This window comes from Ammospiza nelsoni, chromosome 1 (assembly GCF_027579445.1).
Source record: "Ammospiza nelsoni isolate bAmmNel1 chromosome 1, bAmmNel1.pri, whole genome shotgun sequence".
NCBI classification, from domain to species: domain Eukaryota; kingdom Metazoa; phylum Chordata; class Aves; order Passeriformes; family Passerellidae; genus Ammospiza; species Ammospiza nelsoni.
In genome coordinates, this window is record NC_080633.1 from 126,789,719 (window position 1) to 126,815,786 (window position 26,068).

The window sequence follows — 26,068 nt, forward strand, 5'->3', positions numbered from 1 at the left end:
GTCCATTTGTGACTTGAAAGCAACAATTTGTTACTTATTTCTTCCAAACTATCCTGCATGATTAAATGCCATTTGAACTTTTATGCATTAATTTATATTTCATAATCTGTTTCTTGCAATAAGCAAGAATGTGTAAGGAAAAGGAGAAAATGGAGAAAAAACAAGAAAATGGAGTTCAGTTCCAGGCTGCACTGAAAGCATTGTGCTATTGTGGCCAGAAGTTTGCACTCTGGAGAAGTAACAGCTCCCTTCTTGACTGTACGAAAAAACAGCATCCTGTTTGTTTTTCCTTGGAAGAAGATCACATGCTTGAAGCTCTATCAATGCCCTCCCTGAGAGTATTTGAGATTAATTTAATTAATTTCCCCAGTGGAACAGTTTGAAAGCTATGTCAGTAATTCTGGTGATATTTGTGATATTTATAAGGCCTAAGAAAGTTGTACTCTGAAGGAATTTGTTAATTATGGACCACAACTTCATCAGTTTTTTTTCCTAGTGTGCAATCAAACTTCTATTTGTCATGCCTTTAATTTTATGGCATGTTAAGATGCTACATAGTTTTAAATAATGTGTGTCTAATTAATACTCCTTGACTTCAGCAACACACATGAGCTACTCCTTCTGGCACCTTTCTTTTTTATGAGTGCAATAATATTGTTCCAGTTTGGTACATAACAAGCTTTTTTCTTTTTCTTTGACACACAAATTCAAGCCTTATCTTGTAATGTATAACTACTGACAAAGTCCTTAAATAAAAAGTGAATCTGCAGTTCCATGAGAAAAGACCAACCAAGAATACATGCCAGCCACACCTGTTTCATTTCCACAGCTGTAGAAATTTATTTGTCCCATAGATGGTTAGTTTGATCATTGATTCATTCTAGTCAGGAAAGCAAAGAGTAGAAAATATTAATAAGCTTTAGATGTTACTCTGTGAAAGAGAAATTAGCTTGATGCATGTTCTACTCAAAACTAAATGCAATTTGGCCTTAGCCAGATCCCACTTATGCTCATGTGCACTGAAGAAATATGTTTGTTCAAAAATTTTAAATTCCTTTCAAAATTATTAATCATGAAATCTCTGCACCTTATTGTGGGTGTGAACTCACAGAATCATAGAATGCTTTGGGTCAGAAGGAACATTAAAGATTATCTAATTCCAAACCCCTGCCATGGGCAGAGACACCTTCTACTAGGCCAGGTTGCTCAGAACTCCATCCTACCTGGCCTTGAACACTTGCAGAGATGAGGCATCCACAGCTTTTCTGGACACCTTGTTCCAGTGTCTCACCACCCTCACAGTAAAGAATTTCTTCATAATATCTAACCTAAACCTACTCTCTTTCATTTTGAAGCCATTGTACCTTTTTTCCATCACTACAAGCCCTTTCAGCTTTCTTGCAGGCTCTCTTCAGAGACTGGAAGGTCACAATTAGATCACCCCTAAGCCATCTATTTTTCAGGCTGAACGATTCCAATTCTCTTAGCCTGCATGCAGTGCTAAATTGGTCAGCACCGAGGCCGCTTAACAAACTGACACCTCAGAGGTTAGATAAAAATTAAATTTGAGAAAAACCACAGTAGGTTACTAAAAAATCTTTTCCCAAACTTACAAAAATTTGTATGCATTTTTAGATTATTTTAAATGCAAAATACCTGGGTTTTATTATTCAAAATAGGATCAGAAATATTCTTTTTTTTTAAACATCTTTAAATGAGTGAAGCTGCACATACCTATATATGTCCATGTTTTGTGGCTGACTTCTTTTCCAGTTTGTGCCATTTCTCATCACTGTGGATGGTACAAAATCCTGTGAATGTATTAATCCCTCTGTATCAGAACTAAGCTGATTGCTAGCTGAGGCTTAAGAAGATAGTCCCATTGTGGGAGATATGTGCTGGCAGTATTTATCATCAGAATCCCCACAGAAGGTGTTTATTGTGGGCCATGTGCTTCCAGGCTAATGCAATTTTTCCCATAGCCACCTGTGATAAACACACCCCGTACAGAAGGAAAAAATTCCTCTATCAGATCTGCAAGCAGATACACTCAGTTGCTCCTTCTGAACAAACATTCTCCTTGTCTGGAGTTCCACAGTAACTCTGGGAACAGAAGTTTTCCTGTGGCAAGCTGACAGCTTCTCTGGGGAGTTCATTTGAGGTAAAAGAGCCTTCATGACAGTAGAAAAGTGTTTACCAGTTCTCCACTGTTTATTGGCAGGTGATCTGGGTCAGCTGTGAATTTAATCCGAGATGGTGTTGCAGCAGAGGCAAGGAATTTTCTATGCATCTGTCCTTGGGTTCAGAAGACTATTTCGTTCCTCCTTTGAGAACCTCATTACACAATTAGGAAGTATTAGAAATGTATAAGAGGAAGGAGAAGAATGAGAAAGTAAGAGCTACGCATCACTCCATGAGTCAGGTGGGAGAGGGGGAAGTGTTGCTTCCCAGGTGGGAGTTGGCAGAGGCTCACATGAATCCAAGCATCACAGCTTTCCTTTTCCAGTGCACTCTGCCTTTAGTCAATGCTGTGTTGAAGATCCCTCTGGCTTCCTTAAACCTACCAACAGATCCAAACTGCTTAGAAATAGCACCATAATTACATTAGTCATACTGCTTGACACCAGCCAGGGAATTAAACTATGCAAAGGCTTTTTCCTGTCTGTGTGGTACAATTGTTATTTCTGTCATCAGAAGGCGCATATCTCATTTATCATAATAACTTGTGTTGAGAGATAAAAGTGCAACAGTTTTAATTAATTACCATGCTAGAAATTTGAAATCAGATAGAAACAAGTTTGACTAAGAAATTTACCATGATGTGGCTTTCTTCAAGTTATTTTCTCTAAAAGAGAGTGCCGGTGTATTGCCAATTTTTGCCATCCTTTTCAGTTACAATAACTTTACAAAATCAAGTTTTCCTGAGGGCAGAATCCATCAATAGAATGCTTTCACATGCTGGGAGAGATTACTCCCAGTTAACATTTCATCCAGTAAATTGATTCTGTTTTTTCTCAGGAACATTATTTTGCAAACTATGATGAATTCTTACCACATCTTATTTATTGTTTTAACATTGTATTTGAACAATAAAAAAACACTGAAATTTACTTTTATTATGTTCTTTGCAAATGGAATTACTCTGTAAAGGTACTGGACCATCCTAAGTGACTCTTAAATGTTTGCAGTATATTTCAAATATATAAGCATAACAAGCTTATATTATTAATAAAAAAATTTCTTCCCCATTTTTAACTTTTGTGAACTAATGCAACTGATCTACAGTAGTAGCAAGAGATTTGTTCAATACAATGTCTCAAAGACTGAATTCTGGCTACATTACAACTTCTGCCATCACTATAGCTAGTTTTGGATTACTCTGAATACCTAGCCATTATGTTTTTTAATGTTATAACAGCAAATGACAGATCGGATCCTCCAAACATGATATTTATACTCTGTTATTAATTGCTGTTGTTAATGGTGAGCACTTGAATATGCAAGCAATAATTACAAAAGAGAGCTCACTGATCAAAGCCTTTTATACAGAAAATTTCAACAGTCAGAATCTGTTGGCTTCTTCTTTCCCAAGAGAAACTTGTTGGGCAATATTACTTGTTGGGCAGTATGCTCAAAATTATTAATAATAATTTCCTGCAAAAATCATCAGAGCATTTAGTTAATCCAAATTTACATGCTTTGCTGATGATTTTATTGGTGATCTATGAAGGTAAGTGTTCAGCCTGATAAACCTGCTTTTAGAGAGACAAAAGACATTATCTGCCTACATCATTTTTTTTTCTTTATATTGAATAGGAATCAGAGATGAATATAATACTGCTGCACTCATAGCTAGGGAAAGATGCACAATAGCAGCTGCTGAGCTAGAGAAAATTAATTCACATGCAAACATTTTTCGAGCAAAATTGGAAAAAATATAAACAAGGTCCATATTTGAACTATTTAAACACTATTGTCGTTATGCACAAAGTAAAACATGCAATTTTTGAATATATGTATGCAACTATTTTGAAATCTTAGGATTCTTCAGTAGAAACAAGTTCAAGATTGCTGCAAACGATTACACATCTATTGTCAGAAAATTACAGGGCAATACATAATCCCTGACATTTGTCATATGAGAACGTAAGCCATGTTTGTTTTTTCATGTCAGTGGCTTTATCTTGCAGGATACTAAAAGAAGGTCAAGTGGTAAATATGCTAAGTCATAGCACAAGGGGCACCCATGCAGTCAGGAGGAACATGCCCAGAGCTCAGGCCAAGCATGACGTGAGTGGGACTGACAGGAACTGGGCGCAGAGTCAGAGTGTGAAAAGGCAATGTTTAGAAAAAAGTGACACAAGTCAAATGCAGTCTACTACTGACCACTAAGCTGCAAAATCCATGCTTTAACACTTGACAAATTAAAACTTTTTTGTGTATCTATGTTGCTGAGGCAATTTATCACAGCATGACTTTACATTGGCTATTCATAGCTCCTTTACTAGAGCAGTTGGATGCAGCTCAATAACAAAAATATTTCTATTTTATTCCTATGTTTGTTCCTGCTGGACTTCTCATTATCTGTGATCGCTAGCAGCTCCTTCTTGTTTACCTTTATGGGGTTTATAGAGCATAAATGATAACTTGTTTTATTTTTCTTTCTTCTTGATACACCACTTTGCTGCTGAGATGGCAGATAGAGGTAATCATTGGAGTGTATGGGTACAATTACTCTTTCTTTCTGATTTAGCACAGTACTCACAAATTTGTTTATTTTCTAGGACCAAAGATATAAAAAGCACATAAAGGATATTTTTATGTTCGTGAAACATGATACTTTAGATCATATACAAGAAGGCAATTTTTGTCATATTTATTAACTTGTGTGTGCAATAGAGTGGATTAGTTTGCATTTGAACTGCCCCTTTCTTTTGACTGTCTCTGTCTCTTCCCACACCCATCATAGCCTTTAGATCATTGCCAAAATTCTGGGTCTTTTCCCTGTTTCTTGGTAGTTAAAGTATGTCAGTTTTACAGTCTTACACATAACCATCCTTTAGTTGATTACTGTTCCTTTAAGCAGAAGTACTAACACAAGAATAAATCCCTAAGCTTGATAAAAGCAAGGAACAGCAAAACTCTCTTAGCTAAATTTCAATTTCACAGGTACAAGCATTTTAGATATTAGGAATAAATGAAGTACCAGTTCTCTTCTTTTGAACTAATTCTGTTTCTAGTATAACTAAATGACATGCTCCACTGCCCACACTTCCTATGCCAAATGGATTTTCTCTTCAGCTTTTACAGTTTTAATATCTGTGATTTCTCAAATGCACACCTATAATTTGGTTTTTTATTGCTTTCAGGGTGCCGTTTGGGAAGACTGTCCTTTTCTTTGGTCACCATGCTTACAATTATTATCTAAGGTTATAGATGAAGTATAAATATGTTCAGGAGGGAATTTAATGGTGTTAAGATGAGGAAAATAACTGCTGTCAAAGACAGGCTCATGATTAGAAAGGAAAAAGTAAGCTAGTGGTTCCCTACTTTTCCCTTTTAATCACCTGTTCAGAAGGCCTTCACTTTATTATCTCATTTCTAATCTTTCTCAAAATGTCAGGAAGACTTATATGTATGTCATAGGTTAAGATTCCTGAACTGCAGTGAGCTTTTTTTCAGTACTTTCACAGAAGTTAGCAAGCCCTTACTTTATGTCTAAGTTAAAATGGCAGAGAGTGCAAAATGCAGTTTCAAGAAATTAGATCTATATGACAAATTTAAAGAAACTGTGTAAGTAGAGAAACTCTTCAATTATCAAAGCCCTTATCCCAATGGGCATTTTTTTCCAACGTGTTTACAGTTTTGACTTTTTTCCTAAAATATATTATTGGTTCAATTGTAATTAAAAAAAATATCACATCCAAATAGCAGCAATAATCCATTTCATCTCACTGGAGTTAGTTAAAGAAGGAAAAGCTGGTCTCTTTCCCTCAATTGCTGTGGAAGAACCTAATCCCAAAAGCACAAAATATGTGAATACAGTCAAGTGCTTGGACATTTTTGCAAGAATAAAGCCATATGACACCTTTCATGTATCCCAGAAATCTGAAGGGTAGTGCCATGACATTCAGAAATGGACAGCAGGAGCAACTCCCTGTGTGTCCTTTTTACTCCAGCTGTGGACTGCAAGTTGCACTAATTCAGCACCTTTGGTTAGTCATCTGTATTCCCTACGCAGAATTTGATTATTCAGCCCCCAATGGCAGCACAAGCTCACTGCAGATACACCCTGGAGACAAAAGGCACCTTGAGTCTTTCACAAACTGTTGTTGATTGTATCTGTGTTATCATACAGCAATGGGCACAGGAATCAATTTTATTTGTAATATTCAATTTTTTGCCAATTTTTTTTTCAGTTTCATGTGGAGCGATATAGGAGTGAACACAGGAAAAGATGGAATGGTGGGGGGGCTTTGTTGAGGGACTGATTATTTTTTAATGGCTTGGCAATTTGTCTTTTGGAATAATCAGTATAGAAACATGCACACCTGAAAAATTAAATAATACCTCTTTGTCTTTCATTGCTCAGCAGGTGAAGCCATTGGGACAAATGGAAGCTATTGCACTGCTAAAAGTATTTTTAGTTTTGACAAAGCTGCAACCTAGCCATAGAGAGATAGCTCTGGTGTTATATTTTAAACCAGCTTACTGTTTCATCTCTTGGTTTTGGATTGTAACTCGGGTATGGCCATGTCAGTAAAAGGAAGCTGCTGCTGTTGTTGATTTGCTGGGTTTTTGACTGAACACTGCCGTGCAGTGACAGTGTCAATAAGCCAATATTTCAATTAGCACTGGAGACACCTGTGTGAAATGTTCCTGGCTTTTGGACACTTCCCCAGTGCTTCACTGCCCCTGTGGCAGCACGTGTTTGTGCTGGATAAAGCAGACTCCAGCCATGGCAATGCCTGTGAGCCCGAGGGATGGGTGACTCTGGATGGGGCTGCCAGGGGTCCATGTGGTCCCAGTGTCTGCATCACAAAGGGGCTGTGGGGTACAAAAGGCAGAGTCCCAAGCATCACAAGGAGGCACCATGTGCTTCAAGGTGCCACAATAAATATATAATCTCATGGCCCAAAATGACCTTGTTTCTTGCAGTCGTGGATACAGCTATTTCCTGGGAAACCTGTCAAACAGGTTCAGTCTCCACAATATGGATTGCTTTCATGAGAACTTGGCTTTTATGTAGCTCACTAAGAACCATTTTTCAGGAGTGATTGCATACAACAAGTCCTGTTCTTGGGAATAAAAAGGAAATAAAGGGTGCTGACATTTGCAGGCATGTCTGTAGAAGAAAGAAGGGGTGAAAGAGATGAATTTTAAAAGTAAACAAAAACTGCACTCTTCCTAATAGAAGTAGTTCTGTAGTCCTGTTTTTTTATTTGTCATTATGTCGGGATGTTTTTTAATACTACCATGTAAATTGATACTCAGATAATGACTGAAAGAAGTTTTTTCCAAAACTCAGTCTTTGGGCTGTGCTAGCCACTAGTTAGCAGGGCTATGTCTTCTCCCTTGTGTGTTTGACAGAATGGTGGATCTTTTACTTCCTACCTCTGTTGACAGTACAGGGATTTAACACTGGAAGTTTCATGTATGGAGGTCTCCTTGTTTTTTTTTATTAAACAGTGAATGAATTTATATATATATATAAATTCATATATATATATAAACATATATATATATAAATTCATATATATATATAAACATATATATACCTAGTAAAAAGTAAAATAAAATATTTTTTTATTATTTTTATAAAAATTACTGTATATTTAACTAATATTAAACATTTAAAATTGTTGCTGAGGTGTATTTTCTAAGATATGTAAATGAAAATTGTATCTGACCTTTGAACAGATTCCTTTCATTGCTGTGTTGTCAGTGACTGAACTACAGAAGTGACTACATGAACAAAAGATTTGTGATTCACCTCTCTCCCAGTATCATGCTATATCAGAATAGAGGTTCATACTTTTAGTAGACCAGCAAAAGCAAACACTAGTAAAATCTGCCACACTATTCTGCAGAGACTGCATTCTGTAAAACTGCAACATTTTGCCAAATGCAGATATAAAATTTAAAATATTAATATTTAAGCTATATTCATATATTAAGCATATTTGCACGTCTAAAATTGTAGCTTTCCCAGTGTCTTCTGCTTTTTGTACACTGATTTCATTTTTACACTGATTTCATTTTTCTTTCATTTTAAAAAGACTTAAATAAAATTTAATTCTTTGTGATAACTAGAACCTTTCCTTGATTAGAGAAACTTGGAACCTGGTAGTCTGCATAAACGGGAGGCTTTCCATATGCAAATGTTCTAGCAGTTAACTCTCTTGATAATGCATGAAAAATACATTCAGGTATTTGCAAATGCAAGATTGCATGCACGCACCATAAAACTTTGTTACACTGTTCTGTGAAAAGCAAGACCTCAGTTTCATCCTCAGAGTCCTGAGGGATGCCTGTGCCAGGCTAGATAATTTCTGCATCCACGCTGCTGTGATACTCTGTCACACACGCCAGAGATTTTTTCACAGACTCGTATGTGAGCTGCCTGAGAAGCACTCAGAGGTATGGAGAAAGGCAGAAGTAAAGCAAGATGTACCCAGTTTATGAACATTCTCAGACCTGAGCGGAATATTTATATTCTTAATGGGATGCTCTTATTTTACTTGCCCTCCTGTTCCCCATTTTCTCTGCAGCAGGCTGTACCCCTATGTGACAGCTGAGGCCTGTGTCAGTGACAGCACTAATCCCTGCCACACCTGCCCTCACTCGTTGTTCTGACATGGCAGCAACACCATTTCACTTTTGCTTGGCATCCTAGCAGACAAAAATGTGCTGTGCACCATCCCTCATGACCATCCCTGTGAGCATGTGTCACCAGGGGTAGCATATCCTGAAAAACCTGCTGAACCTAAAACTGAGCCACTGTTATCTGCAAATGGGTTTTGTCTTCCTTTGGGGATAGGTCTTCATGACCCAGCAGTATCACTCACCTCCCCAAACTGTGCATGTATCAGAGAAAAAAACACAGAGATTTTAATTTAGAAAGCACAACTAGATAGTAATTATTCTGTTGGCATGTTTATTTTACACATCTTGGAATGAGAGATTTACAGATTTTCAATATCTGAACAGAATTTGAGGACCTGTGATCTCTTAAATGAAGTAGGTTTGAGTACTGTTTTAATTTAAAAGAGGTGTCAAATACTGAAATAATTATTTGAATGTAAGTAAAGCAAATATGGACCTTTCTCTGTTACTGCAAACAGAACAAGAGTTAGAACAGACTCTATTTCTAGACCAACTTAAATGAAAAACTGTAAGAAAACATTAATAGACTCCAAACTGGATTGCATCCCTCACACATCCAAACCTGGGGATACCTTGAAGTGAGCACTAGGCTTCTGGTGGGTAACTGATACTTGGGTATCTGATGGGTAACTAATCTTGGTCCAGTCCTCTTCTATGAGCTGAAGCTAAGAAGCATTTCCATGTTATGATTTATTTTGTTTTTAAATTAGCTCAGCCTTTTGAACTCTTTAAAGTGCTCGGGGAAAAAAGGCTTTTGAGAAATAAAACCAAACTAATGAGCATAATTTGCATCAAAAAATGCTTAATTGTCATTAAAGGGTTAATTTTCCATTGAACCTGGAGCTTCTATGGTGGTGACTCAGAACTCTAGTGAATGGCATAAAATGAAGCAATGAATGAAGAAAAAGTTGTAAGGTTGAGATTACAGCAGAGCACAGGTTAGCACAGCTGGTTGCAGGTTGTTGGGTCTGTTGGGTCAATATATATCAGACCAGCACATATATTTTTAAAAGTTTAGCTGTATCTTTGGCTTTGCTTGAAAGTAAAAAAAAACAAAACAAAAAAAAAAAAAAAAAAAAACAAAAAAAAAAAAAATCCCCATGTTGTTAACAGCAGTGTCCTAGAAGGAGTTAAACACAAGGAAGCAAGAGATTAGTAGACAGTATGTTGAAGCGTTGTGTTGAATCACATTCATTTTTATTCAGAGGGATCATTCAGCCCATGGTTCTCCTCTGGCCATTCTGTTTGTTGCAATGTAAGATTTAGGGATCTTACTTATTCTTAAAATAAATTAAAATAGCAATGCAAAAGCTTTAAAAATCTTCCTGCATCTTTCACCTCTCCTTGTACTCCCTAACTCATTTTAATGACAAGCATGAGATTAGTGATTTGTGCAGTATGTCCAGAAGATGAATGTTTCCAGGTGATCTTAGAGAGCTGTTTCATTTGAACAAGCCACCAGAATTTCTTCTTGCACAGAGTGGGGAAAAAAAGAAGAAACAAATAATCTAACCATCTAAAAGATGCAGGTACCGAGATTTAAGACAGATCCTTGCACCTTCCTTTAACAATAATGCTAGATAAGAATTTCAGATTTGGTATTTCTGAGACTAAGACATGTTTTGTTTTCTATTTAATAGCAATTGGTTGCAGCATCCACTTCAATACAATAATTTAATGCTGGATTCAGGCATTCAATATTCCTTAGTGTTCCTATGTAATCTTCGATTTTCAGAAACTGTGTGGTAAAGGTGATATGCAAAACTTGACAAAAAATTTTCCAGGTGAAAAAATACATGCTTCTATTGCAAATGTTTTCACACACAAGTATACATATACAAGTACATAAAGGAAAAGGAAAATGCAAGAACTTTGGCTAGGGGTTTGCAAAGTGGGTGAAAATTTAAGTAGAGATGAGGGTTGTGCCTTGTTAGCTTCATGATTAAGTTGCAGAAAAAATGCTATAGCTTCCAATGAGACCCAAAGCAAAAATAAGGATTCTGAACTCCTTACAGGAATCTGATATAAATCCAAAATGCCTTCCAGGAAGTGAATGTCCAACTGGTGTTCACTATCTTGTCTAGATTTATGTATTTCTTATCCCAACAGCAGTAAAGATTAGTTTCCAAAGCCTTTTTACAAACATTTGTGATGTGTGTTTATGTGCAGCTTGCTCAAAATAATCACATTCTGAAAAAAAATTGGAAGTCTTATGGTCCCACAGATTTCTGGGGAGAAGAATTAACTCAGAGGGAGGGAGTTCTTGGTTCATATGATCTCTGAGCCAAATTACATATTTGCTTTGTGGATAATAAAAATAGACAGTTTTATGGCAAAGCTGGCTTAGACAGAAAATGTTACTAGGAAGCATAGAAGAACATGAACCCAATTAACATAAAAGGTAGTGAATGTTCAGTGAGAGCTTCACTAGCTCTGTGTACTAATGTGCAAGGTAATTATACTTTTTCTTCTTTGAAATTCAGCTGAAATATGTCATGTGGTCCTTTTTGGTAATACTTTTGATATTGAGATTTGATTTAATGAGGTTCAAAATAATTATTTTATTTCATAATATCATTTTTAGTAAGCTATTACATTTTTTCCTGTTATTGATCCTTTATATATGCAAATTTATGTCATTGATAATATGTAGTACATTAAACCATTTGTGAGAGAACCTGTGAAGCAGCATGTAAAGTATATTTGCATGCAAACCCAAATGTAGAAATACAAAAAAAACCATCAGATGAACCTCCAATAAATTGTATGGAGAAGCATGATGTTCTATGTTTCAAGAATGGGTTTCTGACATGACTTTTATGATTTTTGTTATTAATGATGAGTGAAATAGTGTTTGAAAAAGGATTTGAGGCAGTGAAGAGTAGTGGAATTATAAAGCCAAAACAAATCTCACTTTTTGTCAAGAAATATTTTTTCATTAAAAAATGCACCAATATGATATACCAGCAAGAAAAGAGTAATAAGACATTTAAGTAAGCAGTAAGGCTATTTGAAATTGTCATGATTTCCAGTTCCAGCTCCTAACAGTTAGGTACTGACAAAATCAGTAAGGGAAGCAAGATAAAACATCATGCTTTAGGACTTAAAGTAATCCTAACCTGCTATGCATTTTAGGAGGAGAATCATGCTGAGATGATAAGAGAATGGAGGGAAAATAATCTTATTTCTACCTAGTTCATGGTTCTTGTGTCTTCCAAAGTATCTGGGGCTGCTGAAGGCAGAAAATTACAGTATATCAACTATCAATCTGAAAAGACATAGCATTTTCTCTATTCCTATCATGTCTTCCATTTTCCTTGCAAGAATGCCACAGAGAAAGAAATAAAACAACAATGCATATCATTAATTTTGAAGATTTTTGGTATTTGCAATTTTTAAATGCTTTGCTTTTGCAATAGACCACTATGTTTTTGCTGTCTGGTCGCCAAATGGAATCCACTGAGCAACTTCAAAAGCTGCCAATGAAAGAGAGTTAGAACATGGTTAGAACCTAAGCATTGCTGTTAAGGAAATTTTGGATTTGGCATAGCTTAATTTGCATATCACCTCCGCAATAAAATTTCATTCCATGTGCCAAATTCCAATGGAACTGTCTCCACTTTATCTTCTATATGTTACTGCTATATTATTTTATAATACAAATACTATTTTTTATATATATATATTTATATATTTATATATTCTTGTATCATACTAAAACTATATTAGAATTAAGGTAATATTTATAGTTTTTCCATTTTGAGGTATGAGTTAATTCCATCATATGATTTACGTTGTTTATGTTACAAAGACAAAACTTTTCAGGACTGTATTATGTGATATATTGGATATAAGGAATTTTTTTTCTCAATGATAGTGGGAAAGCACTTCACAGGTTGCCTAATGCTGGAAGTGTTCAAGGCTTGCTTGGACAAAATTTTGAGCAACCCAATCTAGTGAAAGATGTCCCTTCCCATGGCAGGAGATTTGGACAACTTGATGCTTAAAGCTCCCATCCAAGATACATTATTGTATAATTCTATGAGTCTATAATATGGGCCACAAGTTTTCATAAAGCTGACACTGGAAAGAAAATGCTAGAAGACATGCTAGGCGATTCCAAAGTAAACTTGGAGCTTGAAAAGATCCTCCTCTATAGATCTCTAAATCCACAAAACCTGGAATATGAGAATCATGAGCAGAAAGAGAGTATGTGGAAAGGAGAATTGAACAGCTGAAATTAGTTGAGAGTAATTGTTTTGGGTTAATGGGTTTTTTTCAAGGGATATGGTACCAACAGGAAAGTCTGCATCTTAGCTCATCTGAGAAGCCAAGAGTGGTGAAGTTTAGAGGAAAGATTTCAGGTCGGAGAATGAGGGTAAAATCAGACATTTTGGAGAGAAATATTATTGAGAAGTATTGAAAGTTCATTTGGGGCTGCAGAGGACCATTTCTGTCACTCCCGCCAGCTTCCCTGATCAGTGAGCACCATTGTTCATGATTCAGTGAAATCCACAGCACGATTCCTCTCTAATCTGTTGTGAGCCTGGATGAAAGCCTCTAGTCTGTGGGAACACCTTCAAGGTCAGACCTCAGCTTGAAGGTTTTGTCAGAAAAGTTCAGGGTGCCAAACATACCAACCCCTCAATGATGACTGTAAACCTGATCCCAGCCAGCCATTCAGAGAGACACACTGCCCTCATACCTAACAGCACTTTGAAGGTGTCCATCAACGTTTTCTGCCCCAAACCATCACCTACTGCCTCAGCTCCCTGGCCCTGGGGTTGCTGAAACCTCCTGCCCAAACCAGGAAAGATCCCAGGCTGCAACACGCAGAATGACATGTGCATTGCAAAGTATCTCTCTGGAAGCCACTCTGCCTGTGATGCCCAGAGGGCCTTGGCTACATTCACTTTGCAAGATTATGAGAAAATTAGAAGATTATAAGAAATATGATTAACAAATGCAGATAATGTTGGTAATTTTTTGCAAAATGTTGTTATTGTGATTGCTATTTTAGAAAAAAAAGAAATTCCTCGTGTTTGAGTTAATAAAGTTGACCATCTGCAGGAGAAATAGTGAGTAAGACAAAGAATTGGGGCAATGGGGATTTTGAACTCTTTTGTACACTACAGATTTCAATTGTCATGAAAAACTATTGCTAGGAGCATGAAGTTAGCATCAGTAAGAGAGTCAGATGAATGGCCATGGGGCAGAGAATGTAGCCAAGTATTAGAAAAGAGAGAGAGAAAAAATGTAGTCTGAGGACAAGCTGAAAATTACCAAGATTCAGGGCATGTTGCCTAGAATAAATCATATTGAAATCTGAAATAAGTAGATGAGGGACTTTCATACTCTATCCCCACCACACTGTTTAATGTTTCTGCTTGGGGCTAATTGCAGTGCTGAGAAACTCAGACATCCAGTCAACACGAAGCTTTGTCTGAGTCTCATGGTAATAACTATCTTTTGTTATCAGAGAAGAGCAGCAGAGAGTTTGTTGCCTGCTGCCTTGTAATGATTGCACTTGATCTGAAAGAAGACAGATGTTCTATATTTTATTTGTAAACAGCATCTTTACTGTGATCAAGAGAAAGCAAAGGTAATCCTTGCACTCCTCACTGTTTGGAAAAAAAAAAAAACCCTGTAAATCAAGGACCAGTTCTATTTCCCATTAACAGCAGTGAGAAGGTAGAAGTGCAAACAAGGTTTGCAATCATATGAGACTCCTTGCTTGAACTCTTTTTGTTGGCTCATTTTCTTGCTGGCTAGGCTTACATAAAAACTGTTTCTTTTTTCCTGAAGATAGCAGAAAGTTCCTGATGTACTTTTCTGTTGCTTTCTTTTACCCTCATGGCAACATTAATTTTCTGCATGTGCATAATTTACTAGTCCACGTGGTAAGCAAGTACCTAGTAGAAATCTTGTTCTCTTGGTGAGAAACAGAAGCTGCAAGCCTGATTAAATTAAAAGGATCTTCTCACACAAAGACTATACTTGCCTGCATCTATAATTTGGGTCTGGTGGGGTGAAACGTGTGACAGTCAGCTTCATGGCTGCCATGGCACAAACCAGGCTGTGTTTCTACAGCAAACACCCAAACCCACAGAGCTCTCACGGAGCTGCAGATAAGTGGCTATGACCACAGCCACATAGTTCCTTTGAGGCTGAATCTGATTCATTTGCATCTGCAATTGTCAAACTTCCTCCAGGGGAATGCACAAGCCCTGTGCTGAGGAGGAGGAGGAGTGGGCAGGATTGCCAGCAACAGGGCTGCTCTCCTTCCCATAGGAATCCCTTCACAAGGCATGCTGTGTTCTCTGCGGTGAGAATGGTGAGAATTCATTCCCCTGCAGCCCAGTACCCCAGGGGGACTCCTGCCACATCACAGTAATTCCTCTGCAGAGATTCAAGCACCAGAAGAGAAGCAGTTTTTAGGGTCTTGGCCACAGATTCTTTATTCACAGTGGAGTCCGAGGGCAGGAATAAGTATTCTCCCCTTCCCCTGGCAGAAGAGGTGCTTCTCCCTAGGCATGGACATGGATCACTGCTGATGGCACAATCAATAGTGCCAGGAAGTTTGGCCCAGGTTGTGGTGTTACTTGGGGTGGGAGGTGCAGGGACAGCAGCAAACAGACAAAAACCAAGGCAGACCAAAGCTCCCCCTCAGCTATGATGTACATTGGCATCCATTCTGGAGCTGAGACTGCTGTCTCCAGGGCCCTGAAGGAATGACGTGTGATGGGCATACAGACAGGACAGGATTTCCTCTTCTAGCTGTCGCCTGTCCTCACACCAACCCAATTCCCTGGGGAACAGAAAAAAATTCCTGCAAGACAACTCCTGACACTTTTGCTACTGAATGGTTTTAAGAATGATAGCTTATATAATCCTATAGCCTCATTTCATTTTAGCAGTATTTAATGAAAGAAGAAATGGTTTAACAAAGCAATTTCATGTACTATTCAACAAGCAGCTCTTTCTGTATGAAGCATTAAGAATAGCCGTCATCTGTGTACAAAAAAAGGCTTCCAATTATTTCAATGCTAAGAGAAAATCCAAATACTGAGAGTCCCACAAGAATTTTTAATACCATTATGGAAAAGGAAAAGTTGTGACCCTGAGCTCCATTTAATATTTTACTAGCCTTGAGAATCAATTTGAGTTTGTGTTCAATTTTCTGGAAAGTTTCGTCTTTACAGTTGTACAATTTGAGCACATAATGGAAGAGAGCAGAGAGCTGTCCTTTCCTCTCTGCTTTTTTCACATGCTAGAGATGGGGGAAAGGGAGGATATGACATGTAATCAATGGAACATATAAAGAAGAAAGTTTATGATATAAAAAATGTCATATGACTTCTTTAAAATTTCGTTAGCAGGCAGCAGAGAAATTTATAAAACTAGTAGATGGAAGAGTATAAAAGAAAGATAGATTAGCCTTGACTTTTCTGGTGTACATTTATACTATAAACCATATGGCTACAAGCTTTCTCTAAATTGCATTTACCTCTTGGTCTTTTTCTTCTATCCCAAATACTTTTTGTCATCTGAAAGAGGAGAAAATGCATCCTTGTCTCTCTCCATCAATACCTCCCTCTGTATATGGATTGTACATTCACTATGTGAATTCCTTCTTATAGCCTAATTTAAATTACCATCTCTTCCATTAAATATTGGTCTATTTCCATCTTATCTGTAAATACACAATGATGCATTTTTTTAAATCAAAACTTTAAGTAAAATAAGTGTAGAATTGTTCAAGGAATGTATCCATTTCTGTAACCATTCACAAGAATGTGTGGAGGAACATCTGATGAAACATGTCTTAGAAAATCATCTTTTGTGTTCTAAAGGTACTTGGAGTTTTCTTGGCTCCAGGTTTTGGTTTCCAGTCTTTCTAACGTGGAGCCCACACTCAGAAGTCACATAATTAATATTAAATTGTAGGTAGTCATTATAGATATGTGGATCTGTTCCCTTTCATGGGGTGAAATTCCTGCAGTAGTTTCTAGGTCATGTCCATTCTCTACCTGTATCTGGAAATTGCATAGGACAGTACTTGTAAACTGTGGCCAAAAGTCATGGAAAGAAACAATTTAACAATTTAACACAACAGATAAAAGAGTACTAGTGCCTTGAAAGGGCTCCACTTAATTTTGTAGGTTAGATGTAGCCCGAGACATGGGCTCTGGATTGTCAGCAGAAAGCTTCAAAATCCCTGTTTTCATTAATTGAGTTAGTGCCTGCTGAAGCTTCCTCTTATGGCATTTGTTTTTGTGAAAAAAAAAATTATTTTGGTTTTGTTTTTTCTTTTAAATAACACTTTTTAAAGAATCTGAAGGGTAAGAATTCTAGGGTATGAATGCTTTTTAGGTATCATTGCTTGCACTTACAAAGCCTGTTTTAAGTCAGTTGTTGTCTTCAGGACCAGATTCTCAGATTACTTTGCTAGGGAATCTGGGAGCAAAGCACAAGGACAAGCAGATACTGCTTCTCCAAAAGTGGGATGTTCATGTCTGGAGGACGTAGGCTGTCAATAGTAGGAAATGGTGATAGGAGAAATGTAGATCATGCTGTGTTGAGTTGTCTTTTCAGACAATTTTATGTAGCCTCTCAATACAATGAGTGGCCTTCTAAAATGGTAATCATGGTCTTATTTCAATTATTTTTATGTTTTGTCATTATTCACTAAGCATTTTCAGTACAATTCCAAATAAAAATACGCTCAAAATCAGATCTATTCTGCTGATGACACACAACCTTGAATGAAATCTAAATCTCATTCTTTGACTAAGCTCTGCCATGATAACTGGAAAGTATAGAACTAAGAATTAATTTCTTTTCATAAAGAATGTAATTTCATTTGATTCTGAAAACACATAAGACCAGGATGCTGCATTACAATGTGTTGTTTTCTGCATATTCATTTTTATATTTGTAGTGTTTCCATAGTATTTTGAATTTCAGTAATGAATTTATCTTGGTTTTGATATCTAAGCGATCATTTCTAGTATAAAAGCCGAGAAAACAATGTCCCTGGGCTGCTCCATTCCCACATAGGAAAGGTGCCTGTGCCTTCTCCAGGCTGAACAACCCCAGCTCTCTCAGCCTGTCTTCATGGGGGAGGTTCTCCATCCCTCTGACCATCCTGATGGTCCTTCCCTACTTGCTTAGAAAGGCCCACATCCTTACTCTGGGAGCCCCAGAGCTGTTCACAGTGCTTTGAGAGCAGAGCAGAGGGGCAGAATCCCCTCCCTTGCCCGCTGGCCACGCTGCTTTTGATGAAGCCCAGGTTACAGCTGGCTTTCTGGGCCGGAAACACACATTACCTGGTCACATCAAGCTTCTCATCTTCACCCCCTAATCCTGTTCTTAATCTATTCTCCACCCAGCCTGTGTTAGTGCTTGGGATTGCCCACAGCCAGGTTCAGGACCTTGAACTTGGCCTTGTTGAACTTCATAGGGTTTACAAGGGTCCACTTCCCATGCCTATTAAGGTTTCTCTAGATGTCATCCCTTGCCTCCAGTGTCCACACAGCTTGGTGTCATTGGCAAACCTGCTGAGGGTGCACTCAATGCCACGGTCTGTGTTGCCTAGAAAGATGTTAAACTGCACCAGTCCCAATACTGATCCCCAAGGAATGCCACTCATCAGTGGTCTTCAGTAGAAAATCTACCAAATTAATACATTTTTGAGCATGACCATGAGCCATTTCTATATCCATCAGGTGCCAATTAATCAAATCTATGCCTCCCCAGAAGAAATGTGAATGTCTGGGTCCCTTGTGAAGGAAGTTGTCTGGTACATATTCATGTACAAGTGTAGTAGCTAATTTGACAGCTTTAGGAGTGATATGTTTCTGCATTCCTTGGGGTGGAATCATTAGCACAGGTAAATCTCTGTGCTGCTGACAGCAAATTTATTTGACACAGAGTTTATGATCTAGTAGATGTAAATGTCTGCTGTGAAACCAATGATGGATGAAGGGAGAGAACAGCTTATCTCACAAGATTTCCAGTTGGGATAGAAATAATCTATCTTGCGAAATGTTGACAAGTTCACTTCTAGTCTTAGTTAGAAAATTGAGGCTGGAAAAGATAGTGCTGAAAAAATAATGGGGTGAAAATCTTTTCTAACTTTTCAAAGCATTTCCTACATCCATTCTTAACTTGCTACAAAGTGCTTAGGGAGTTGCAGAGCTATTCAATCACTTTCATATTAACAGAAAAGCCCCATGTGCCCAGCTTTTCTAAGAACTATTTCCTGTGCTAAAGAGAATTTTGGGCTATTACTATCTGTATAAAGGAGTTCACTGTTTAGAGATTTATTTAAATGCAAGGGAATCTTAAGTGATTCTGAACAGCTTTGCCACTGTGCCTCTTACAGTGTCACCTTTCTGACATTTTTGATGGAAATAAAGAGAACACATAACTAACAGCCCTTAGCCTTCTACACTACTCAATTTTTTTTAAAAGTGGGTTTTGTAGAACTGCAAATGTAGGTCTATACAAATAGTCATCAAGATAGTATTGATCTGTCCCAGGAGAATATGAAAAAGTTTTTAAAAACTGTAAATAAGGGTTTAAGGAGAAGAACATTTAAGATGTAACTCTGAAACAGTAGCAGATAGGCAAAAAATATGTGAAGATTATGGTATTCTGAAGAGGATACCATAGCCTCAGATATATCCCAAGAGCAGATTATAATTCTACTTTTTATCCTTAAAATCATTCCAACTTGTAGTAGGAGATGATGAAAGCCGACACAGTCAATGACCTTATAAAAATAGTATGAAAAGGTCTAATTATTGCAAAGGTCGCAGGATAAAAATTTTATTCCAATTCTGTTGTTTCCAGCAACTGATGGAAATGCAACAGAGCTATCAGAATTCCTCAGTGGTTCTCAGAAATGCTTGGTATTTACTTTGCTGATTCAACATATTAGAATTTATATATCTTGCAATAAGGGCATCATAGCTGAACTCACAACAAAAATGGAAGACAAAAATAATATATATTTAATAAATCGCTTGCTAAAATTTAGGGAAGGAAAGAATTTCAAGGAGGCATGAAATTTGCTTACAAATATTTCTCCAATTTCAGAGAGGTAGATGAAACAAAAAAATCATTATTTTATGAAAAAATATGATTTAATGTAATACAGCTCCTACAGAAGAAACTGCAGTCAGACTTAATACCAAAATATTTTACATAGGAAAATGTTACTTAAGTATTGTATATTATATATTTCTACATAAAAGCATTTTATATCAGGTTCTTTTATAATCTTAAATACATGTTGCTGAGCTCAAAATACCAAAACTAAGTGTAAATTTTTAAAAATTCTTTTAAATATTTGAAGTTTGGAATTTCTATCGGCAAAATATTTTCTGTCAAAAAGAAGTCTAAAGGACATGCATTTTCAATAATTCTAATTATTAAAATAGATTGGGAGTTTTTTATTAATTTTGTGTGAAGTAAAAATATCCAGTCAATAAGTCTCAGGCTTTTACTGCATCTTTTGAGGTCAAAAATAATAAATAAAAATGTTTGAGCCTTTAGCATCACTGTTAAAACACTGAACTGTGTTTATCCCTACTCCTACACCTTATCTTTCTACATCTCTCTCCACCACAGTCAATTTCAGGGTAAAATAGACTTTTCAGGTAAAAACAGACTTCACTGAAAAAATGTGTTTTAATGCAAGTCTCAACCACCACGTGATTCCACATTTAATAGGATATGATGTTCTGTCACAGCAATTTTACACTGAAATAATTCTGATGATTTTCTTATTCTTTTTATATATTATTGAAGCTGAGAAGAGATTTAGCTGCAGCTTTCCTCAAACTGCATGAAGTTTGTTTCCTAAATAAAAGTTTCACCTTATCCATATGATTCAGTGTAAAGTCGATTTTGCGCATTTAATCAGAATGGAGGAGCTTTTCAATATAGGTTTGTTTTTATGCAGACAGCTTCCTAAGCTCCAGAAGGTATTCTCCTCAGAAAGGTCTCTGCTTCTTTCTCCATATATAACTGTTCTAGCAATCATAATGAGACAACTATCTCTTGCTATGTCTTTGAGTATGATTCCAATGAAAAGACAAATTTGAGAACAAAAATACTGTCTATAGAAACTATATATCTCTATAGAAGCTATATATCTATATATCCATATCAAGCTTATATCTATGTAAGGTCGACTTTCTTTTATATTTCAAGAATAAATTTACAGGTAGAATATAAGTGAACCTTCAAAGTGTTCACAAGATTTCTGATCTTGTTGAGAAGAATAAGTATCTGCTTAAGAGAAAACATTTGCAAACCAGATTTTCTCATTCTCCAAGGAGTGATGCATTTGGGATGGGAAATAGATACTTTCTGAGTGGATGATAGAGTAGCAGTTAAAGATCAGTGTGCATTTCTTGAGATCCTAAAAGGGAGCTCTCCAGAACAATTGCAGTCCTCCTCAACAGATTTTGATTTGAGATCATAGTTTATTCCACCATCTAAGTTACCATCCAAATTTTCTGTATTAGATATACATTATTTGCTTTGCTAAGTAGAAACTCTTGTTAAAACTCTTGTTAAAAAATTTAATCTCTCTCTATTAACAATAATTGATATTTTTGCCTAAATTCCTCATGCATTACAGTAAAAATCTTTCTTAAAGTTTTACAGCATCAGTTCAGAAGACGTAAAAACTAGACCGGTGTTTTAGTTATGCTGTCCATTTTTACTGCCCATTACTCATTTTCAGTGACTTGAAGGTGCCTTTGCAAACTTCCAGATGCTTGACTTACTGATATCAAATGTTTGTTTTCAGATATCAACATGGCAGGAGAACCAAAACCATACAGACCAAAACCTGGCAACAAGCGGCCACTTTCAGCACTTTACAGGCAAGTGAGATTTCACCTTAACTTATTCCAATACAATTTTTATCTGAAAGATTATGGTAACCTAAAATGTATCTACCAATAAATATTGAAGTGTGCAATATTTACCAAAATTATGATGAAATTTAAGTACTTATTAATGCTCCCACTCCTAGTACTGTTATCAATAATTTTCATTTTTTTCTTAATTGAGTATAATTTCAACTTTTAGTCCTTATGATTCGTTGCTTGGCTCTGGCCTCATTTTTGTGACTTTTTTATTTGCAATGATCAGAGCAAAAAAATTGGTTTCTCACAGATTTTTCTGTCAGGGGTGAGAACCAAGTTTTGATAAAAACTGGATTTCTTCCTTGACTGTTCAGGAGGGCATTGATAGTGTCTTTCTCATATTCCCAGGTGCCTTTTGTCATAGAGCATTTACAAATTTGAGGAAACATCCACTTTTTTTTTCAAAATCAATTATGTTTAGTGAAGCATTACAGATTGTTAGGGCTACCATGCCCACAGGTATTTCTGCTCAAAAAACCTTACATCTCATAAAAGTAGCAGAGAATTTATGCTGCAGATCCATGGAAGGAATTAGGACTGATTCCTACTGTAGCTGAAATGTAGGTAGACTGGCTCTGAGACCAACACCTCAGGAGTCAAATCAGACACACTTGAGCAGTACTTTCTCATGCCTTGTCTGGTCTGAAAGCTTCAGATGGAAATTCGAGGGTGGCATCTCAGAATAAGACAGCCAGAAGCATTTTATGTCTGAGCCTCCATGCTATATAGAAGAGATTTGAAGTTTTATAATATAGCTGTCTTCAGCTGAAGTGATAGAAATATTATTTTTGGAGAAGAGAATCCCTGTTTCATCATTACTCTCCACTGCAAACTACTAAACTCTGTAGGTGTTCCTGGTAACCTTGGTCTACTCTGTCCCTGTTCCAGTATTTCAAAAGATTTTGAAAGATGTTCTGTGATTTCTGGCGTTTATATTCATTTCTACCTCTGAGCCTTTGAAGGTTTTCTCATAAATACTTGCTCTACAGAAAAGATAGGGATAAGAGAGACCTATGGAAAGTTCTAAAGGAATTTTAAAGAGGAAAAATATCTTCGATTGTGTCCTTTCATGGATGTAGTGCAAACTCTTTCTCTAGAAGATCACGAGGCTTTTAAGAGCAGCTAAGAGAATCCTTCCATTTCTCCCTTCATCCTAATTTTCCCTCTGCTCTGACCTTGTAAGACCCCACCTGGAGTACAGTGTCCTGATCTGCAGTACTGAGCACAAGAAAGGACTTACTGGTGGCTTATAAAATAGAACACCTTTTCACATGGGCAGATAGTGATAGGATAAAGGAGGAACAATTTTCAACTAAAAAAGGAGGGATTGAGATTAGATTTTAGGAAGATATTGTACACTCAAAGGATAGTGAGGCACTGGAACAGATTTCCCAGGGTAGTTGTGGGTGTCCCATTGTAAATATTCAGGGCCAGGCTGGATGGAGTCCTGAGCAATCTTATCTGGTGGATGGCATCCCTGCCCATGGTGTGATGGTTGTATCTAGATGATCTTTAAGGTTCCTCCCAATCTTCTCTGTCATTCTATGGTGTGGTCCCTTCCAACACAAACCATTATATGATTGTATGATAACAAGGAACATTTATTATCCCAGTGTCGCTTAATCTATTATGTGAGATCAGTGACTAATAAAGTTTTGGCAACACTGAGAACATTTATTTATTTCAGAACACTGTAACTGTGTCTGACTAGGATAGAGTTAACTTTCTTCATAGAATCCTCTAAGTGTTTTGGATTTGTTGCTAAAACACACCAATGTTTTGACTGTTGCTAAACAGTGCTTGCACAGCCTCATGATTTTCTCATTTTCCTATTCTGCCAATTAATAGGCTTGGTGTGGGCAAGAAGCTATGAAGAAATATATCTGAGACAGCTGACCCAACCTGGCCAGAAGGATATTCTCTCATTTTGTCAGAAATAAAAATTGGGAAGGTTTTTCTTCCAAAGCAGCTGTTAGCTGGAGATTGCCTGGATAGCTTATGGGAGGTGGAAAGTAATGCAAAGGCAATCACTTGGATTTTTTTTCCCTTCCCCTTTTACACTGCAAATCTCTCAATCCTAAATTAGGATTTTTACCTTTTGATCTCTCCTTCATCCTGATAGGGGACAATGGTGGGGGAGTGAGTCAGTGACTATGTGGGTGCTTAGCTGCTGGCCAGGATCCACCCACAAGACTGAGACAGATAAGAGGGAAGTAGTTACAGTAGATTTGATTTGCTCTACGAGAGTCATTGGTTAAAAAATTTATTTGTCACAAAATAGTCACTGTTAAAAGGAAGGACTGTAAGTAGAACGAGAATAATGGATTTCAGAAAGGACAGAATTAAATGAGCTCAGAGATCTGGTGAGTAGAAAAATTCTTGGAAAGAAAATTGAGGGACAGAGGAAGTGCAGAAAATCTTGCACTGAATGTGCTTAAGGTAGAACAGAAAATTCTCCCAAAGCAGAAAAAAATCAAAAGAATAATATGACAGCATCGACTTTCTCTAACATTCTAAAAATTGAAAAGGAATTGTACAAAATGTGGAATCAAAATGCCATGACTGGAAGTAGAAAAGAAGAGCAGAGTCATCCTACAGGATGTCAGAAAGGTTAAAGTAAAGAATTGTACAAAGAACAAAGGTAACAAAAATTTGTCATTAGAGTAACATCCTCTGATTTTGGTTAGGAGGAAAAGAGAACAGATGATGCAGAAAAGACTTCTTTTATTTCATCAAAATGGTTAGCTGACCAGCTATTAAAGAAAATAAATTTTTACCAGAGGGTATGCAATAAAAAAATTGTCTAATCAATGTTTGACTAAGTGAATTTTATGGAAATGATCTGATAACGTTCACAGTAGTGTGTTCAAAGGACTAGCTGAATCTGTGTGTGGACTATTAGGGATTCTTTCCAAAAACTTATGGAGGTCTTGTAAGGTAAAGAAACAGTGGGTATGGGAAGGTGTTATGCCTATTTTTTAGAAGAAGAGGTTCAGAAAATTATTACATGAGACCAGCTTTGATTCTCAGAAATGTACTAAAACACATTATTAGAAATCACTTTATCAAGACCAAGAAATTAATAAATTGGTAAAAAATCAGGAGCATATTATGCTGAAGCAATATAGCTTCCTTATTTGACAAGACAGTAAATTTAATGTAGAAAGAGATGTGCTATAAAGTCATTGTCATGGTTTAGCAAAGACGCTCCCAATTTAGTACCCTCTGAGACTCTCCCAAATGAGATTCCACTTGCTCGCTCACACGCCTTTCCTTCCCCCTTCCTGCTCCAGGGATACAGTGGAGAACTGGAGGCACAAAGGGGTGAAAATTGCAGAGACAAGAACAATTTACTGCAAACAGCAATGAGATTAAAAAAAAAAAAAAAAAGGAAAAAGTAACAGCAAAAATATTAACAACAAAAGGTATAAGACAAAAACTATTTACACAGAAAGCCCATGGCCAGTACCAACTAATTTTTCCACACCACACCACCCCACCCCACACCACGCCACACCACACCACACCACACCACACCACACCACACCACACCACACCACACCACACCACACCACACCACACCACACCACACTTTCTCCCACCTGGAAAAGGAATGCCTTTCTTTCCAGAAATCAGAACAAAAGTCCTTTTCCTCTGTCCCTGGCAGTGGTGTAAAATGTTATTCAACAATATTTGGGTGATGGCCAGGCCTTCTCAGCAGAGCACACAGCAACCCACAGCTGTGGGGTTCAAGCAGTCCGATCCAGCAGCTGGGACCACAGATGCACACACACCGCCACTCCTGGCTGCTGTAAAAAACTATCTCTGCCCTGGACAAAACTAGGACAGTCGTTTAAACAAAGTTTGATACTTACTTTTCAGGTTTCATAAGCATGTTCAGGAAAATTGCCTAGAAGAATCTGTCTTAAGGTAGACAGCCAATGGAAAACAGCGACTGTGTACACACAGTATTAAGGATAATAACTGTTAACTTTTCAGTTTCCTTTGTTAGTGATTTTTAATGGTATTTTTCATATGTGAGACAACGTAAAGAACAATTTTAAGAAAAGCAAGCAGGAGTGCTGCACAGGCTTGCAGGATTTTATTTACTTTGAAGTACTTGAGACTTCGAAAGTGTTCAAAGAACTTTGCATTTCTGAAAAGAAGTTTGTATCACATTTATAGGTGGATATACACATAAGTCATTAATACAGAGCAACTGATGTCTATGATGC

General features: G+C 37.0%; 1 protein-coding gene across 5 annotated transcripts in view; it reads left to right on the top strand.

The window, feature by feature from the left end:
* RALYL (RALY RNA binding protein like) overlaps positions 1–26,068 on the top strand; it is a 368,472-nt gene that overhangs the window by 273,853 nt on the left and 68,551 nt on the right. For all 5 annotated transcript variants that reach the window (XM_059482752.1, XM_059482742.1, XM_059482762.1 and 2 more), the window contains one exon: positions 21,713–21,788. In XM_059482752.1, coding sequence (XP_059338735.1) covers positions 21,713–21,788 — 76 coding nt within the window. The remainder of the gene's footprint in view (positions 1–21,712; positions 21,789–26,068) is intronic.